We start from the raw sequence: 19,045 nt of genomic DNA on the forward strand, positions 1-19,045 counted from the left end.
TAGACTCCTATTCAATTATAGCTTTGCCTCTTTGTCGTACGTGCTTATCAGTTCATTTGCCTTAATCAATTTTGGTTCTTTAATAATATCCTGTGACCATTGATACAAATGAGGATATATCTTCTCAATTGGTTTAGAAGCCTTGAACATTTCCAGTACTCTTTTGGGATCACTAAAGATATTAGCATATATCGGGAATAACAATATTAAATCAGCTCCTGAAAGCTTATGCCCGACGAAATATTTACTTCCTAATTCATGTTGAGCTTTAATTTTAGATTCTAAGAAATCTAAATTAGTCAACAAATGAGGTTCGTAAAATCCCTTATTGATCCCATTTGTAATTTGGCTAGCTAAAAATTTAAATCCCCATGGTGCCTTATGTTTAGCTGTATTATTAACTAAAAGGGAAACCAAATCAGGTTGCAAAGTACCTTCTCCAAAGTGCAAATAAAATCCAACTTGTTCTTTTTCATCATCTGTGATTGGTACGAGCTTACCGTCTCTATCGTATTTTTCAATTAAATATTGAATGATATGACCACTTTCAATAATATATTTGCTTTTGTTATCCTCGATAATTTCAAGAACGGGTGATCTACCTAATGGGTGTAATTTGATTAATTCTGGAGGAGAACGATATTCCTTTGTTCTCTTATAAATCTTTAACTCGTATGGCAAATCCAATTCTTCAAATAACCATACGATTCTATGTGCTCTTGATTGAGACAACCTTTTCAATGTTAGTATTTGTTAGCATTTTGTCAACTGTTGAAGCTATACATACCAATGTAAAATGAATTTGGGTTGCGTCATTTTTTTCAAATGATATTGATGCAAAATCTACAAGGCAAATAAAACTGAAGGTGAATCAATACCTATATATATATATACTTTGAAGGTTAAAAATTTAAGTTGGAGTTCAATTGTTCTATTTAAAGTTGCTAAATTCCTATAGGCGTTATGGTTAGCGGAATTTATCGTATAATAACCTTTCCCAATGCGGAAATTAAAATACAAGAGGCTCAGACTTTTAATATTTCAATAATTTCTAAAGATATTTTACTTTTCTACTAGCGCTTATTAATGGGATAAGAATATCACTATTTAGTTGTCATTGCTAGGTATTCAAGTGTATCATCATACACAGTTTAATTATATTCGAAAAATCATGTGATGATACACGTGATCGCATCATATTAAAATTTTTGTGTAATAACCATCTCAGTTATGTAGAAAAAAATTTATGTATATTGATTTAAACAGACATAGATTTGAAAAATTTGCAATCCAAAGCTATTGTATATAGATCAGAATAACCAAACAATATGGCAGAAGTCACACCAACTACAACGGCTCCAGTTGGTCCAAAGATAAGGACTTTAGTATTGGATGCTGCTCCACTTATCACTCAATCTGCATCTGCATTACAACATTTTGCTCAAACTTTCTATACTACCCCAGGGGTATATGCTGAATTAAAGGATGAACATGCTAGACAACAATTAGTGTTATGGGCTGATAATTTAAAAGTAAGACATCCTAAACCAGAATCTATTCAAAGAGTTAATGCCTTTGCTAAACTTACTGGGGATTATTCAGTATTATCATTAAATGATATACATATTATTGCATTAGCATTCGAATTAGAATGTGAACTTAATAATGGTGATTGGAGATTGCGTAAATTTCCAGGTGAAAAGATAAGTTTTATAAATCCTAATGTTCCTAAAGTTAAACCTGAAGAAGTTAAGGAAGTTTCAAAGACTGAAACAGAGGAAGTAAAAGAATCAAAAGACGGATCAGAAACTATACCTACAGAAGAAACAACCAAAGCAAAGAAGCCACGTAGAAGAGGTGGTAAAAGACAAAGAGAAAAGAGAGAAGCTGAATTACAAAAAGCATTAGATGAAGAATCTCAACAAGAAGCTAGTCAAGAAGAAGCAGAAGATAACAATATTTCAGACAAGATAGAAAATGAAACAGAAGATGTACCAAAGGAACAAGTAAACGAATCAGCTTCAGAATCTATAAACGATACAGAATTAAAAGAAGATTATGATGATGAAGATGATGACGGTGAGTGGATTTCAGCTGAAAACTTATACGAAGAAATGCTTAAAGATACCCATGAACAACTTCTGGAATCAAGTACTAAAGTAAAATCAGGTCCATATATTAAGTTGGCATTAGCTACTGGTGATTTTGCATGTCAAAATGTAGCTATGCAAATTGGTCTTAATTTAATGAATCCATTGTCTGGTAAGCAAATCAAGAGAGTTCGTAATTATATGTATAGATGTCATGCTTGTTTCAGATTAACTCCTATTCCTAAAGATGGTACTCCAAAACATTTCTGTCCAAAATGTGGTGGTAACACCTTATTAAGATGTGCTGTATCTATTGATAATGTCACTGGTAGAATAACTCCTCATTTAAAGGCTAATTTCCAATGGTTAAAGAGAGGTGAGAAATTCAGTATCCCATCTCCACTAAGCAAGAATCAAATAAGGAGACAAGGAAATGGTGGATTCCAACATAACAAAGAAAGTCGTCATAAATCTTTACAAAACCCATTGATTTTAAGAGAAGATCAAAAAGAATATGCTCAAGCAGTTAAAAATGATGAATGGGAAAGAAGACAACAAGAAAAAGTCTTACAAGAATGGGTTGGCGGTGGAAGTGCAGATAATTACATGTCTCCCTTCACATCCTCTGTTAAAGCTTCTGGTGTTAAGGTTGGAAAAGGTAGATTTGTAAACTCATCTAAAGGTAAAAGAAAGTAATTATAAATTTTGTATAGCCTTTTTCGTATAGATAGAATAGACAATCAACTTTTTTTTTGGTTATGGTGGGACAGTTTAACGCGAGAAGTCAATTTTTTTTAATCTGTAACTCTAAAATCGCAATAGGTACAGCCCAGTATTAAGATTAAGCATAACAACAGAGAATTCAACAAATTACTTGCTATTAAAGTGATAGATGGCATATAGAGATATATAGATTGAAGAGTCTAAGAACCATTTGAAATATGTCAGGGACTACAGCAGCAAGTCATGCTGCTGCATTGGCGGCTTTTAAAGCAAGTAGCAATAAAGACCCACCCAAGAAACCAAATACAATGGCATCATTGTCAGCAGCAACGTCAATGTTGGGACATTCACAACCACAACAACCAAGTGTCCTACGAACCACATCTCGAAATGCAAGAGGTTCGATACCCAAATTAACTATTCCAGATATAAATCCTCAAAAGGTTTTGAGGTCTCCATTGACACTGCCAAGAACTCCAGAATATGTACAAAAGTCACGAATGGGGTCAGTGGATACTCAAAGTTCATCAGATATAGAGTCATTAAACTCCTCATTTGATTATTTTTCATTACCCAAGAGTAGTAGCAGTCGTAAAGAAAAGGTCAACAATGTCAAACCTCAAGATATGATAAATAATGTTAAAAGGTCAATAGAGGAAAGATCAACAGCAAAGGATGCTAGTCAAAGAAGAATTTCAGCCATATATGAACCTAAAGCAATGATAAAGAATGTTAAAGATGCCATTAGTGCCAAATCTACAAAGAACCCTCTTATTAGTTCACCTTCATCTGATAGTGTTTACAAACACAATTCTGCCATTCATGAAGTTAGAGAAAGAATAGAACTGAAACGGATATCAACTCCGGTTTTAAAGGATGACTCAATGGATGCTGCAAGAACTACTTATGGATCTCCTATTTATCAGGAAGATTGGAATAATTCTTCCGCTTCAGTATCGACTTCAGTTCTGGACTTGGAAATTCAAGACTCTACTCCTATAGTAGAGTCTGACAACGCAGATAGTACACTTGAGAACGAGACCATTCATAAAGAAGAAACTCTACAACAACCACAACAACCTCCTATTATGATACCGCCGTCACCAAGTGCTTTTGCAAGAACTTTGGCTGTAGGTAGTGTGGACAGTTTGAGCAATTCATTGCCCTCACCAAGATTGATTGCGGTCAATTCTCAAAATACAGATATAGGGTCAGTTGAAGAAGTAAATAAACCTAAATTAAAAAGAAAACCACCACCAGGAATCTCAGTTGATGATTTAGCTCCAACAAGTTCATATAATGATAATGAATCGGAAAATGTTTACTCAAATCCTTCATCTACAACACTGTATAATGTTATGTATAACGTTAGTTCTTCAGATTGGACTGATGGAGAAAGCTATCATGTTGAAACACCAGGTCGAGAAGGTATTTATTCAAATACTAGTGCTCGTACGCCTATAGAACAACCAAGGCCATCTACAAATACGGTATACAAAATGGTGGCCAATGATAGTAGAGTTACTATTGGAGATCTGGGGGCTGAATCTGATTATGATTATGGAAAGTTGTCACATCAAAATCAACCTGTGAGAATGAAATCAACCATGAGAAAAAGAGATAAGAGAAAGGATAGAAAGCTTATTTTTAATGAAAACAAGCCATGGAAGAATCATCAGGCTTTAACCATAATCACAGATCAAGAAAGAAAGCGATATGAAGGTTTATGGGCTAGTAATAGAGGGAGTTATATGAATGCTGTTGTTACACCTATGGTTGGAATAAATCCCACTGATATTAAATCATCTGAATCTAAAGATGATTCAATTATTGCAAGTGGTGCAATTTCATTAACTGCGGCTAGACTTTCATCGAAGCTGGATTCCTTGAGTACTACGGAAGATTTACATGGATTAGAAGTATCTGATCCAAATCAACTTATCCATGGATTAGTAGTAAAGAGAATTTGGAGTCGATCTAGATTACCTGATGAAACCTTAAAGGAAATATGGGATTTAGTTGATTTTAGAAAAGATGGTACATTAAACAAGCCAGAATTTTTAGTTGGTATGTGGTTAGTTGATCAGTGTTTATATGGTAGAAAGCTTCCTAAAAGAGTCGAAGATCTCGTATGGGAAAGTTTGGGTAATATCGGTATTAATGTAGTAATTAAAAGAAAAGGTAAGCGATAAATAATAGGGTAGAATTAATAATAATTAATATATACATTTGTAATTATACAGTTAAACGCAATTTGAAAAGAAGAAACGAACTATGAGCCAAAGAAAAATAAATTTTGCGTCGTAATTTTGGTCAAACAGAAAAGAAACGAAAAAAAGGTACAAATTTAAATATTTACATTTTTACATCTTTGATTAGTTTTGAATAATTAGATATAGATTGAAACCATTTGGACAACCAATTATCAACCATAATAGCAAGATGAATCTTATGGATCTACTTTCGGGGGATCCTCCATCATCCATTTATTCCACTAAGGAGATTGAAGCAGATACTATCATGGATCTTGCAGATAGTAATGGTTCTCAAGTTAATCATCATGAGGTAACGAATTTGAATTTGGCAGCTGACTTAAGCGAAGGAGTTGAACATCCTAATAATGGGATATATTACGTGCCCACCACATTGACTAGACTCCAGAAGGAGTTGATGGAATTGGTCTTGCAAACTTTCAGTTCCGATATCTTACAAGAGTTAAGGGCCAAGAAAAGTAGAACTAGTATTGATAGTTTGCTTGATAGTAGTTCTAATGCTGAACATGAAAGTGATACGTTTGATAAAATATCATTAATCATGGATCAATTACTGATAGTTGAAAGTCATCCATCATTATTGGTTGATCATTTCATGCCTAAGAAATTGTTACTTCTGGAAACAAATGAAAGACTTCTTAGTATGTCAGGTAAATTACAACTATTTGATAAGATGTTAAACTTGATGGTTGAGAAATGTAATCATGAAACTGGATTTCATGTATTGGTAGTAGCTCAAAGTGTCAAAGAATTAGAATTAGTTGAAGGGGTGATCATTGGTAAAGAATTAAATTATCGAAATTTAAGCAGTGCAAAATTATATGATGATGGTAAATCCATACCAAATTTCAATGAAAAGAGTAGTAAAGGGGAGTCAAAGGTTTGTTTGTATCTTGCCACTTCACAACAGTTATACAATAAATACATGCTGTCTTTAGGTACCGTGAATTCAAAATTCAATTTAATATTTTCTCTTGATGCAAAATTAGATGCCAGTAGTCCAAGTATTGAATTGATAAGATCAGAAACAGTGGAAACTCCTATTCTTATACCCATTCCAGTATTCTCACTTCAACATATTGGATTACAAATCCCTCAACCTACTACAAATTTTAGTTTTACAAAGGACACTAATAGTGCCATATATAAATGGAATCTTAGAATGATTAAAACATTTATTGTTAATCGATTCAATTTATTCGAAACCAAGGAGCCAGACTTTTTCTTAGAGCAATATGGAGGAGGTATGAAACAAATGAATGAATGGTTTAAATCATGGTCAAAATTGAATATTCCTCATAATTTATTAAAATCATTTGATGAACAATTAGCCATTAATTTTACCGACGATAAATTAATTAAAAAAATTAATAACAATTATTCCAACCTTGACATTCCAAAAACAACCAAAGTTGAACTCACCAACTTTTCTTATAAAAGTTATAAATCTGCATTAGCAGAATCGTTGAATTCAAGAGTTACACAAATTGAAGATTTCGTGTCGAATATTTATGAAACTTCAGTTCCAGAGTTCAGAGCTAAGGAAACATTAAGACAAGTTCAATTGGATGAAGATGAAACTACCATAGCGAATAGTTATCGAAAATTAAGAAGATTAAATGAAGATGCTGGATTTGCAGAAAAGAAATTCACTAGAATAGATAGTGATTTAACTAAAGTACACGAAAGTAAAGAAGAATTTGAAAGAAAATTGCATTATTTGCAAGATCACCTTTCAAAGGACGTATCTGAAGAAGAGATATCAAAGCAACAAGAATCAATCGATAAATTAAATGAAGAACTAATTACTTTATCAAAAGAGTTTGATAAATTAAAAGATGAAGGTGAAGAAATACGGAGTAAATATCAAACAAGTTCAGCATCAGCCGCCCAGATTGCTAATAAAGTCAATAAATTTAAAGCTCAAAACAATAAAGTAATTACCAAAATCGATGGTCCAGGTATGAAGAGTTTACCATCACTCATCAAGAAGGATACATTGATAAACTATGAATATCAATTAAACAAATTAAAGAAAGAAAATGACTTCCTTGTTCAATTCATCCAAGAGAAAATAGATAAAGTTAGTCGAGAAAGACAATCTGTGCTTGAAGCATCAACTTCAGGCTCTAGTAGTAGGCCAAGCAACCGTATCAGTAGAGCTTCTACTCCATTGAACTAAATCAAACATTCTTCCTATTCTCTCTGTATAATGTGTATTATTATATATTACCAAACAATGTAATTAAATACTTTAATGGAATATTTCCAAATATAGAAATTCGCTACCAAAAATTCATTGCGCGTGCAAATCTGGTCCACCGCAGACACCGGGGGAGCAGCAAATCAAACTTCTAAAAACCACACCATACAAACTTTCAATGACTATTGGCTCCTTTATTTACATCTCCACTAAAGCGATAGTTATATACAAGTATGGATTACTTCGATAGGACTAAAATCTTCTTGGCGAGTAAGCAATATGGCGCCCCATTGTTGCCCAACAGCTTTCCTGAGTTGATGTTCTATATCAAGCTTCAATTATCGTTAGTTCTCCACAAGTCACAGATTTGGTTTGAAAATACCTATTTACATACTTATGACAATAGTTTCCTTAATTATCTTATCATAGCCAGAGATGTATTCATTTTATATCTAATCAGCTCTAAGCTTTCTCAATTAGTTACTTATATCGGAGGTATTGGAATAATTAGGGCAGTAACGATAGAGTTCCATAAAGTTAGTAAAATTGCAATTGATATTTTCATGTCTTTACCACCAATCAAGAATAGAGTTGATAAAGAATTACAACTGGTGATCGTTAAGATGGAGAAAGAAATCGTTAAGAATGATGATGAGCTACTTCAACTTTCCATTATACCAGAAGAAGGATTATCAAATAAGATTGTTATGGAAGAATTGGATAAATTACAGACTTTGAAACATACTGATTGGAGTAATGGAAGAGTAAGTGGAGCTGTTTATCATGGGGGAGATGATTTAATCGAATTACAATCAACTGCATATCATAAATATTCAGTCGCCAATCAATTACATCCAGATGTATTTCCAGGTGTCCGTAAGATGGAATCAGAAGTCGTTGCAATGGTTCTTGATATTTTCAATGCTCCTAAAGATGCATGTGGGTCTACTACACTGGGTGGTACTGAATCTTTATTGTTAACTGGTTTAGCTGCCAGAGAATATGGTAAACGTTATAAAGGTATTACATCTCCGGAAGTAATTGCTCCAGTGACAATACACGCTGGTATTGAAAAAGCTTGTTATTACTTTGGTATGACGCTTCATAAAGTAGACGTTGATCCAGTTACCTTTAAAGTTGACCTTAAGAAAGTGAAACGATTAATTAATGGTAATACAGTATTATTGGTAGGTTCGGCACCAAATTTTCCTCATGGTATAATCGATGATATTGAAGGACTTTCAAAATTAGCTGTCAAATATAAAATTCCACTCCATGTTGACGCATGTTTAGGGTCATTTATAGTGTCGTTTTTAGACAGATCTAAAATTCATGGTGATCTTCCAATTCCTAAATTTGATTTTAGAGTTCCGGGAGTTACTTCTATCTCATGTGATACTCATAAATATGGGTTTGCTCCTAAGGGGTCTTCTATCATAATGTATAGAAATGCGAAATTAAGAGAATGTCAATATTATATTCTGAGTGACTGGACAGGTGGTATGTATGGTTCACCAACACTTGCTGGATCAAGGCCAGGAGCATTAATGGTTGGTTGTTGGAGTACGCTTATTAGTATAGGTAAATCAGGTTACGAAAAGTCATGTCGAGATATAGTTTCTACATCAATGAAGTTTAAGCGGGAATTAAAGGATCATAAAATTTTACTGGAATATTTTGAAGTTGTTGGAGATCCAATTGCATCAGTAGTATCTTTCAAGGCTAATGAAAAATGGGCAAAAAGAATAAACATTTATGATTTAGGTGATAGCTTATCCAAAAAGGGTTGGCATTTCTCTACGTTACAACATCCGGCAGCGTTACATTTTGCATTCACAAGGTTAACTGTTCCAGTTATAGATGAGTTGATATCAGATTTATCTGATACAGTACTAGAATATGTTGAAACTAATGTTAATGATAATAACAAGCCTCGTGGAGATGTGGCCGCACTATATGGCGTTGCTGGTAGTGTTGCCACTAGTGGGGTAGCAGATAGATTGATAGTAGCATTCATAGATGCCTTATATAAGATATAGTTTATTTATTATAGTCATTGATATACAATACTTTCTTAAACATTCTTAACTACCTTGTTGCAATTTAACAAAGTGTACTTTGTTTCATCAAAGTGTTGACATCACAAATTGCTGTTTTAGGAAATTGTAGTGTGCAACAAATAAGTTTTTTTTTAGCGCGGTGTCTGTTACCTCAAACATCATCATCATCATCATGCGAAAGATAACAAAAATCTCTTATCTATTATAAGAAGCAACAACATTATTAATATTCCTAGATTCAAGAGTAGTTTGATAGAAACGATACATAGTACACATCAAGATCATAATGGGGTGTACAGAAGCATCTTACTTGTCAAGTTTCTTTAGTGGGCTATCATGTATAAGTTGGATTTGTGCTCAATTACCACAGATCTTTGAGAATTATAAGAACAAATCAGCAGAAGGTATATCGCCAACCTTTCTTTTCTTATGGTTTATGGGTGATTTCTTAAGTTTCACTAGTTGTTTATTGAATGATGCTGTTTTAAGTTTCCAAATATATTTAAGTGTGTTTTTCCTTTGCAATGATATAACTTTATTCTTTCAATATTATTATTACAACAGTGTATATCCTAGAAAGTTCGGTTATAGACAAGCACCACAAGAACAACAAGTTTCAAAACTGGGCGAAGAACCCATGGTATTTGATGAAGATGCTAGTAATGCCGATATATCGGTACATGCTGACAATAGTGCACTTCATATAAGGCATGGTGCCACAAACAAAACACAAGAAGATGAAGAACTGCCGGTAAGTTCTATGGGTTCCACTCCAAGTAGTTATAATTCCATGGATGAAGATAATAGCAACATTAAAAGTGGTGGTCGCAATATCAATAGTAATAATAGTGGAGGTGGTAATGCTATACGGTCAACTATCATGGGAGCAATACTTAATTCATCGGTAGGTTCTGCATTACCAATCACAACAAACTTGCTTATGGCAACTGCAAAAACATCAGATTCTTCTTCATCATCATATACTCTGAAAGAGACCTTAGGATTAATATTAGCTTGGGGTTGTACATGTGTTTACATTTCTTCAAGATGTCCTCAATTATATAAAAACTATTTGAGAAAATCAGTAGAAGGTATTTCTCCATTATTGTTTGGAGCTGCATTATTAGGAAATTTAACTTATACACTTTCAATTTTGACTAGTTGTGAATTCATTTATGGAGATGATAAATCCAATTTTGTTATGAAAGAATTACCATATATATTAGGTAGTTCAGGTACCATCATATTTGATATTGGATACTTTTACCAAAAGTATTTATATAGAAATAGTGGTAGAAACACTTCATTAATGGTCATGGATGACTGGAATTAAATAAAATAAGGAAAAAGATATAAAAAGCATAGTTAAAAAGAACAGGTTTTCATTTTTGCATTGATTAGAACTCAGTTATCGTTTGATTTTTGTTACTGTAGCATATATAGAAGTATAATAAAAGCTTGAGTTTTACATTATAATCAGTTGAATGAAGTTCGGCAAAATTATTTAGTAGGATTATGTAGAAGGGTTGAGCTGAGCTGAGCTGTTGTAATTTGTCTGATTATTGAATCGTTAAATATGATCGCTAAATATTTCTTTTGCGCTACAAAAAATTTTTATTTTTCAAATATTTTCAGTAGACATTTGGAACCATACTTCAGAAACAATTAGCTAAACCGACTATATATTTCCAGCAAGGGGATACAATATATGATGCTCTACATACGACATACCTTAGGAATAGGGCGACGTGGTATGGTACGACATCATCCATTCCAATCTATCATTTTCAATCCCCATATCAGACTTTTGGCAACTGCAGCTCCTCAACCAAACCATATCTTGAATGATTTAACAGAGGAAAGTAACGATGGATATAATGTTAGGATACGGACTCTGCCATTTTCAAGATTAAATAATATCAGTAATCGTCTGGATGTTATGAAGGACGTTGATTATACCGCATATCCACTAGATACTTATCCAAATCCATTATTCAAAATGAGTAAAGATGAGATTGTAGGTCTTGCAGACGAAGACTTCGCCCATTTATCAAAGATTAAGTATAGAGTAATTGGTGAAGTTGATCAGTTCTGTTTAAATATCATCGAAATCATTGAAGAGAATATCTTAGAAAAGCCTAGAATGATCCGAAACTTAGCTGTTAGTTTGAATCTAATTCAAAGTGAGATTCCAGTTAACGATGTGACATTACTTCAGGATATGATACTTGAAAATGCTAGATCAAGATTAGCTGACAACAAACTACAATCTTCAATTTTTGAATATATACTTGATCCAACAAAATCTGCAACAGTTGCTTCAATTAAAGCAAATATAGCTTCCATTATAAGTCTACAGAAAACAACTTCAAAAGATAGAGGAATTGTTTTATTGAACTATTTAAAATGCCTTGCATCCACTGGAGTCATTAACAACAGTCCAATCTTGATATCTACCAAGCGATATGCTCAAATTATACGATGTGTTTCACCATCAAAATTCATGGAATTGTATCTGTATTTTTTCCATGTTAATATACAATCGGAAGATCTCACTGTGATAGAACGTTTAAAAAGAACATTAGTGTCTGGAACTGAAATTGAAAAGTTTGTAGCGAGATCAGGTTGGATGAATCCTAAGTTTCATAATATATCAACATATGAATTCGAAGAAGATTACAAACAAAAAATGATCCAGTTTTTCACAATCAAAGATCTACATGTCTTCGCTTCCAGTGCAATTATGAGGAATGATGTTGTCAATGCCACTTTGTATTTAAATTTATTGGTATCCAAGTTTGAAACGAAATGCAATGATTATACCAAATCTTCTTATTACAGAACAGGTGATTCTAATGTATCCGATGATATTCAAGTTGTTTTGAAAGTCACCTTAGATTACTTAATGACATTCAAAGATGTCAAAACATGTCTAATAGTATTGAAGTATTTGATCAAGAACGATTTAAAGGTTGAATTGCCTACCTTAGTGGCTATTATGAAGAATTTAAGATTACATGGCCGTTTTGAAGATGCAATATTAATCATGAATAATATTGAATTAGATACACTTACTACTGCACAAACGTCTGAATTGGTCGATGAACTGTTATTATTGATTAAAGGGAGATTTCCACAATCTCCTAAAGTCTTCCTTGGTTATGTCGCTTCCTTTTGTGAAGGTAGAACAACTACAGATAAAGACAATGTATTACATTTCTTAAATGATTTGAAATTATTGAATTTCGTCTACGGGGACGGAGAACTAGGCAGACTTATCAACTTTGATAGTATCCAAAAGGCAAGCGTTGATGATAGATTAAAAGGCTTCCAAATCTCTGCAAAATCTTTGGCTCATATTTATGATTGTATTTTAAGTTCCTTGAGACGTGAAAAGATAACTCCACAGCTTATTGTTGAGTTGTTTCAGAGTTATATGGCAGCCATTAAAGAGATTCCGGACTCAAGCGAAGAGCTGAATTCGAACAAGGTTCATATTGAAAACAATGATGATCAAGTTATATACCACCTCATATCATATCTACTTCGTAACATTCCTCATGAGAAATCTCCGTCTAATTTAATTAAATCAAATCATAATTTTACTACTGCCAAGCACATTTTTCAAACATTTTCTGAACATAGTGAAGTATCAGGAAATAAAATGAGTACGAGACTCATTGAAATGTTAGTTTATTCATCATTAATGATTCATGATGATTATAAATTTGCAGCTGAAGTAGTTCGCTTCTCAAGGACAAATCGCGTACCGTTCACATTTAATCAAATCTTCCCCTTCATTAACTTCCATTATAGACGACAAGAGTTTGATCGAGCTAAGATTTGGTATGATCAAATCATTCATTCAGGGATTAGATCTAACACCATGGAATCTAAAGAACTTTGGAGAATTGCCCGTGAAGTAGGCTGGGAAACTACAGGTTTCACCTATAGAAAATGGATTATTAAGAAAAACCATAAAGCGAGAGAAGAATTGGCTAGGATCAGAACTGATCCATTAATATTATTTGGAGAACAAGAGACAGAAGAAAGGGTTACTGAAGAATTAATTAATGGAGACTTCAACCCTCATGAGAATCATCACATGCAAGTTGATGATGGTAATTTCAATGCTGAATTGGCTTCATTGTTATATCAAATCAAGCAATAATAGACCACACTACCACACACATATTATAGATAACATCATGTACATAGATTGTTTGTATTTTAACCTTAATTATTTAATTTAATGAATTTATGAATTTTATTTTTATCGATTTTTTTTTTTGGGCGCAATTATCTTTTTTGTTTATTTTCGTTCCTAATTAGGTAAATATTTTTCACAACCCATTACGATTATTGGTGATGTTTGTTTTTAACTCTTGATACTTTCACAAAACATAGAAACAAGAAACATGTAAAACTTGATAGAAATCACAAACTTTACATCTTACGGATAAAACTGAGTAGATCATCTTTTGATAGTTGGAACAAACATAGTGATTGTGAACACAATGGATGATACACTGAGTTCCATACGGAGGAGTACCCCCAATCCAGACAACTGGCATAGAGACGATCAAGATATTACTTTAAATCAAGAAACACAACCTGGAAAGACTTTTAATCATGATACATCCATCAACTCACTGATACTAGAATCAACTATAATTAACTCACAAGAATACAGACAAGGAATTGATAAAGAATTCAATCATATAGCTAACAATATCAATCGAACTATTCAAGAATTAGATACGATATACGATGTTATTGGATATTCCATGACTGATATCTCATCTAAGAAAGCAGAAATATTTACTGTTATTGAAGATAGTATATTGAATTTCACATCTAGTCTTCAACGAGAGAAATCAAACATAGAAAATGAATGTGAGTGGTTAAGACAACAGATTCGAATCATCTTAGCCATGATAAATGATAGTAAAGGAGAAAAGAGATTAGCATTGATACAAAGAGGATTAGTTTTCAATAATCCGGGACAATATGAAGAAGGATATAAAGAAGAGATACTAAAGAAATTAGGTCAATTACAAAATAAAAAGACCAGTTTCTATGTGACTTCACCATTTAACGTTTCAGGACTCAATGACGACGACGAGGATGATACTTTGTCATATGAACAACAATGTGAATACATGTTGAAGAATATTCCTCCTTTATCATTATTACAATTAAAAAGTAAATTAAATTTAATATTCCTTGATATATTGAAAGCATTTGTTAATCTATTTAAGAAATTAAATGAATTGAATATTAAATATATTGCAAATAAAGAATCCATAGGTGAATTTAGTACCTCTCCAAATCACTTACCATTACTTCAATCATTACCATCAAAAGAAAATGCATTCCAACACTGTGAACTTATAGAGAATTTCGAATTAATACTAAAACGGTTAAATCTTCTTAAAAGTACTCCCAACCCTAAAATACCTAACAGAAATGATGACCAAGAAGCTTTCATAATATCAAGTCCAAGAAAGGCGAAACTAGAAGCAAGTACGGAAACTAAGGAAGTGCCCATGGATGACAGTGAAAATGGAAATATGAATGCCTTAAGAGATATTAACTATCAGATGGTGCGAGCTATCAGAAGCTTGAAATTCACAAAGATAACACCAGAGATTCTATCTATAATCCAACAAGAAATTGAAGCTGGTAATAAGGAAGTTGCTACCCGATCTCAACAGATTGTTGAACTCACTAATAAATGCTTCCAATATATTCAAATACTTCATCTTACCGACGATCAATTAATTCAAATTCAAAAGAATCACGAAAAAGTCCCTGAAACCAAATCAAACGAAGGATATTTTGACCTAGAGACATTAAGATTGATTCAATCAGACCCATGTCAATTCGGATTGAATGATGCCCATATTTTATACTTTGAAAACTTTGTAAAAGCATTGGAAAAGGTTAAAATTGCCAAACAAAAGAAATTCGACAACTATGTTGAATCATGTCAAGTCTTATGGAATAAATTAGGTGAAAGTGCTGACTATGTTGAAGCATTCTTAAGAGCTAATAGTGTATTGACTGATATATCATTATTAAATTTCAAGATGGAGTTAAATAAATTATTCCTAAAAAGATCAGAGTTCATTGATAGTTTTATTTCTGATGCTAGAATTGAAATTGAAATGCTTTGGGATAAGATGTTCTATTCAAAGACCCAAAGAGTAGAATTCAGATTCTACAATTATGATTCCAACGATGATACATATGATAAAGAAATGGTGTTAAATGAACATGAAGAAGAACTTCAGAAATTGAAATCTACTTATAAATCGATGGAACCAATTTTATCGTATTTTGATGAATTAAACGAACTCATTCAAGATAAAACTTTCTTAAAAGAATCCTCAATGGATTCATCAAGATTGTTAAGTAAGAACTCGTGTAAGATTTTGTTAAATGAAGAAAAGATAAGGAAAAAGATCAATAAGAACATGCCTAGACTTATTAAGAGCTTAAAGGATGAAGTCATTCTGTTTAATAATGTGGCATTAGCTGAAGGTAAGAGACCTCTTCAATTCAATGGAGAAGACTTTTTTGAAAAGTTATTACTTATTGAATCAGAACAAAGTCAATCAGCTAGAAACTCACGAGTAGGAGGAGGTGTGACAAGATCGGTCAGATCTCCACCTAAGAAAACGGTTCAATCGGCTAGAACTTCACCATTGAAATCAACCCGATCACCAACAACTATGTCTGCTAAATACAGTAGTATGCCTAGAGAATTCACTGCACCAGGTAGTAGAAAGTCACCGTTATCATCTGGTTTAGATCATCAGCATCCTATTAGAAAAGCTGCGTTACCTAACAGAAATAGATCTGAGAGAACCTTCAACAATCCTACTACCGTGAAATTAACTAATGCCATCAATACCAGTATTAATTCATCAATCTCAAGTGCAGACAGTCCACTCAGAAACTATAGTAATCATAATTACCACCCCAAAGCATCTGGATTCCAAAATACTCATCTTCAACCATTAAGTGTACCATTAGTAGCCACATCTCCAAGACGTCCTGACATTTATGAAGATGCTTTGGCTGATTCAACCCACAGTATCAATTTATCCAATATCTCTAAAGGTTCACCTTTGAAAACTAGCATGGGAGTTGCCAATTCATCTAATATTCTCCCATATAAGGCCAACTTTTCACCACTCAATCGTGTCATACCAGAAATGAAAGAAAATGATTCATCGCCATATGATTTCTCACCAGTAAGTATTCAAAATAAAACCCGATTTTTCAGTGGCGGCAATACTGAAACTAATAGTACTTCAACCCTTCATCCCAACAATAGGAGGATAAGTATTGCTACTTGCGATACTTCGACTTTCATAGGTGATGATTATCAAACATGGAGAGATGAAAAGATAAAACAAATAAATACGTTAGATTAATGACTTTTAATTCTTTATATATTTGTATATGTATTGTATTATTAATACCCTTACTATAGAAGATTTAAATATGTATGTAGTTAAAAAAATTATATGCTTTATGTTACATTATACGCCAAACCAGCTAGCGATCATTTGATTATATTTTCTTAGCTTCACCATTATCAATAGTTAACTTTTCAACAGCAGCTTCAATTTTACCATTGGCTTTGTCTTCTGGTTTGGCGGCAGGAGTGACATCCTCTTCCTCTTCTTCGTTTTCATCATCCTCATCTTCATCCTCATCTTCATCTTCGTCGTCATCTTCATCTTCGTCGTCATCTTCATCATCATCGTCATCATCCGCAGCTTCTTCTTCATTATTCTTATTGTCATCTTCTTCTTCGTCATCTTCATCTTCAGGATATCCTCCTGTTTTCAAAACGATTTTGTTGACAATTTCATTCCAATCCATCATACCACCCATACCAATATCACCATAACTTCCAACCACTTTTTCAACTGGTTTTAAAACCTCTATCCATGGCATTTCTTCGGCTATTAATCTTAATTGACGTTTGGTGGTTACAGCATTATATGAATAACTAATCATAGCTGGGGCTAATAAGATTGGAAATGAGGTATTCCAAGCTCTTATTACATTGGTTAATAAATTGTCACATATACCTAAAGCAATTTTTGATAATGTATTAGCAGTTAAAGGACAAACGATTAACATATCTGCCCAACGACGTAATTCAATATGTAAGACGGGATCCAGCCTGCCTTTCCATGTATTCCATTCATCTGAATCTCTCCAAATTCTAACTTTCTTGATGTTTTCCAAATGATTTATAGTCTCTTGAGACATGAAATTTTCACTTGATTTGGTCAAGATTAATTGAATGGAGATCTTTTGAGGAGTATATATTTCAAATAACTTCGCTATGATAAGTTTAATCTTACCTGAAGATAATGCTCCACATACCCCTAATAAAATATGAATTTTACCATCATCTTGCGGTAATCTTGGATCAATATTAGCATTCTGTTCACCTGTAGGTAAGGTTGGAGCAGATGTATTTGATGATGGAGTGGAAGTATCCTTATTGGTTGTATTTGAAGGCACGGTAAGTGAAGTTGTTGACTGTTTATCAGGTTGTGATATATTTCCGTTGGTAGAACTTGTGACTGTACCAGTAGCACTGGCCACATCAGTTGAACTACCAATCACTGACCCACTTCTTGATCTACTTAACGTCTTACCTGGTTTTACTGCTTCATCGACATAAAAATGTGCATGCACTGAGGGAGATTTATGATGAGAATTACCCTTTGGAGGATTTAAAGTATAATCTAAGGAAGTTACTGATTCATTATGATCACTCATAACATCTCCAATCAGAGGAGAACCTAATGGACTTATTTTAGGGAGGTTATTTGTAGGTACAACGTCTGGAGAAGCTTGAGTAACGGATGATTTTTCTTTATCTTTCAACAATGCTCCTCCAGCTATTATTGTTTCTCTTCCTGGTTGATTATTAATGACAGAAGTTTGATGTAAAGGTAGAGATGTGGGAACATTGAATGAATGAGGACCATTATTCAAAATTGGAGGAGGGGATGGACATCTTAGATTTGATAAAGCAATCTCTTTAGATTCTATTACTTGATCTGAAGACTTTTGATCGGTATGGGATTCTGTATTATTAGATTTATCCGATGGCATGATTACTTAGTGAATAATTTTTCTTTTTTTTAAAGGAGACACAACAACAACACGAATTAGGCGAGAATGATTCGCACTAAACACGAAACTTTCGAACTAAGATACCTTCAGGCACTCTTTACTTGACTTGACTATTTAGTTGGCAATTGATAAGCCTCTACTTATGATATTTTGATTAGTTGGATATCTATTTCAAATCACAAGTTCAAAATTTTCCCTTTGAGATATTTTTTTTTTTTTTTTTTGGTTGTCTCTCTCGCTCTCAGTAACTTTAATATTTACCACAAAAATCCATCACGTGATTTGAATTTCACCAAAAAGAGAAGAGAAGAGAAGAGAAAGTAAAGAGAGACAAATTTGGATGGCGTTATATTGCTTTAAGATCATGAGTTTTAAAGTTTTAGGTGACAACTTCATGAAATGCAATGTAACAGAAACTTTTACCATCGTCTGTAGGTCTATATAGACCATAATATTAATATTGGTTAGTTGAATATATTTGTATATCGTTTAAACTACTATGACATCATAAATATTTAGCAG

The 19,045-nt window shown here is 33.1% G+C and overlaps 9 protein-coding genes across 9 annotated transcripts; 7 read left to right on the plus strand and 2 right to left on the minus strand. All coding sequences in view use genetic code 12, as the record gives it.

Moving 5' to 3' along the window:
• Positions 1-15: 15 nt before the first annotated feature.
• Positions 16-816, minus strand: DFJ63DRAFT_310820 (glutathione S-transferase; the record flags this gene model as incomplete). Its single annotated transcript, XM_064905651.1, has 2 exons — positions 16-733; positions 788-816. 2 exons carry the CDS (start codon positions 814-816, stop codon positions 16-18), a joined length of 747 nt encoding a protein of 248 aa, XP_064765013.1.
• Positions 817-1,293: 477 nt separating this feature from the next.
• Positions 1,294-2,786, plus strand: HBR3 (rRNA-binding endoribonuclease; the record flags this gene model as incomplete). The annotated part of the gene is made up of 2 exons (XM_064905454.1): positions 1,294-1,932; positions 1,990-2,786. Exons 1-2 carry the CDS (start codon positions 1,329-1,331, stop codon positions 2,784-2,786), a joined length of 1,401 nt encoding a protein of 466 aa, XP_064765014.1. The 5' UTR covers positions 1,294-1,328.
• A 245-nt stretch (positions 2,787-3,031) lies between these two features.
• On the plus strand, positions 3,032-5,005 carry IRS4 (Irs4p; the record flags this gene model as incomplete). Its single annotated transcript, XM_064905652.1, has 1 exon — positions 3,032-5,005. One exon carries the CDS (start codon positions 3,032-3,034, stop codon positions 5,003-5,005), a length of 1,974 nt encoding a protein of 657 aa, XP_064765015.1.
• A 39-nt stretch (positions 5,006-5,044) lies between these two features.
• Positions 5,045-7,342, plus strand: DFJ63DRAFT_30429 (uncharacterized protein). The gene has a single exon (XM_064905475.1). It carries the CDS (start codon positions 5,256-5,258, stop codon positions 7,266-7,268), a length of 2,013 nt encoding a protein of 670 aa, XP_064765016.1. The 5' UTR covers positions 5,045-5,255; the 3' UTR covers positions 7,269-7,342.
• A 180-nt stretch (positions 7,343-7,522) lies between these two features.
• Positions 7,523-9,328, plus strand: DFJ63DRAFT_321805 (sphinganine-1-phosphate aldolase; the record flags this gene model as incomplete). The annotated part of the gene is made up of 1 exon (XM_064907366.1): positions 7,523-9,328. The coding sequence occupies one exon, from the start codon at positions 7,523-7,525 to the stop codon at positions 9,326-9,328; it is 1,806 nt and encodes a 601-aa protein (XP_064765017.1).
• A 154-nt stretch (positions 9,329-9,482) lies between these two features.
• DFJ63DRAFT_30431 (uncharacterized protein) lies at positions 9,483-10,870 on the plus strand. Its single transcript, XM_064905476.1, has one exon. The coding sequence runs from the start codon at positions 9,636-9,638 to the stop codon at positions 10,680-10,682; it is 1,047 nt and encodes a 348-aa protein (XP_064765018.1). The 5' UTR covers positions 9,483-9,635; the 3' UTR covers positions 10,683-10,870.
• Positions 10,871-11,102: 232 nt separating this feature from the next.
• On the plus strand, positions 11,103-13,520 carry DFJ63DRAFT_333159 (uncharacterized protein; the record flags this gene model as incomplete). Its single annotated transcript, XM_064907808.1, has 1 exon — positions 11,103-13,520. The coding sequence occupies one exon, from the start codon at positions 11,103-11,105 to the stop codon at positions 13,518-13,520; it is 2,418 nt and encodes an 805-aa protein (XP_064765019.1).
• Positions 13,521-13,588: 68 nt separating this feature from the next.
• Positions 13,589-16,839, plus strand: ASE1 (Ase1p). The gene has a single exon (XM_064906743.1). It carries the CDS (start codon positions 13,867-13,869, stop codon positions 16,792-16,794), a length of 2,928 nt encoding a protein of 975 aa, XP_064765020.1. The 5' UTR covers positions 13,589-13,866; the 3' UTR covers positions 16,795-16,839.
• A 24-nt stretch (positions 16,840-16,863) lies between these two features.
• Positions 16,864-18,743, minus strand: DFJ63DRAFT_30442 (phosphopantothenoylcysteine decarboxylase complex subunit). Its single transcript, XM_064905478.1, has one exon. It carries the CDS (start codon positions 18,500-18,502, stop codon positions 16,934-16,936), a length of 1,569 nt encoding a protein of 522 aa, XP_064765021.1. The 5' UTR covers positions 18,503-18,743; the 3' UTR covers positions 16,864-16,933.
• Positions 18,744-19,045: the final 302 nt, after the last annotated feature.

The sequence above is a fragment of the Scheffersomyces coipomensis genome (genome assembly GCF_036884675.1).
Source record: "Scheffersomyces coipomensis strain NRRL Y-17651 chromosome Unknown DFJ63scaffold_1, whole genome shotgun sequence".
Lineage (NCBI taxonomy): Eukaryota > Fungi > Ascomycota > Pichiomycetes > Serinales > Debaryomycetaceae > Scheffersomyces > Scheffersomyces coipomensis.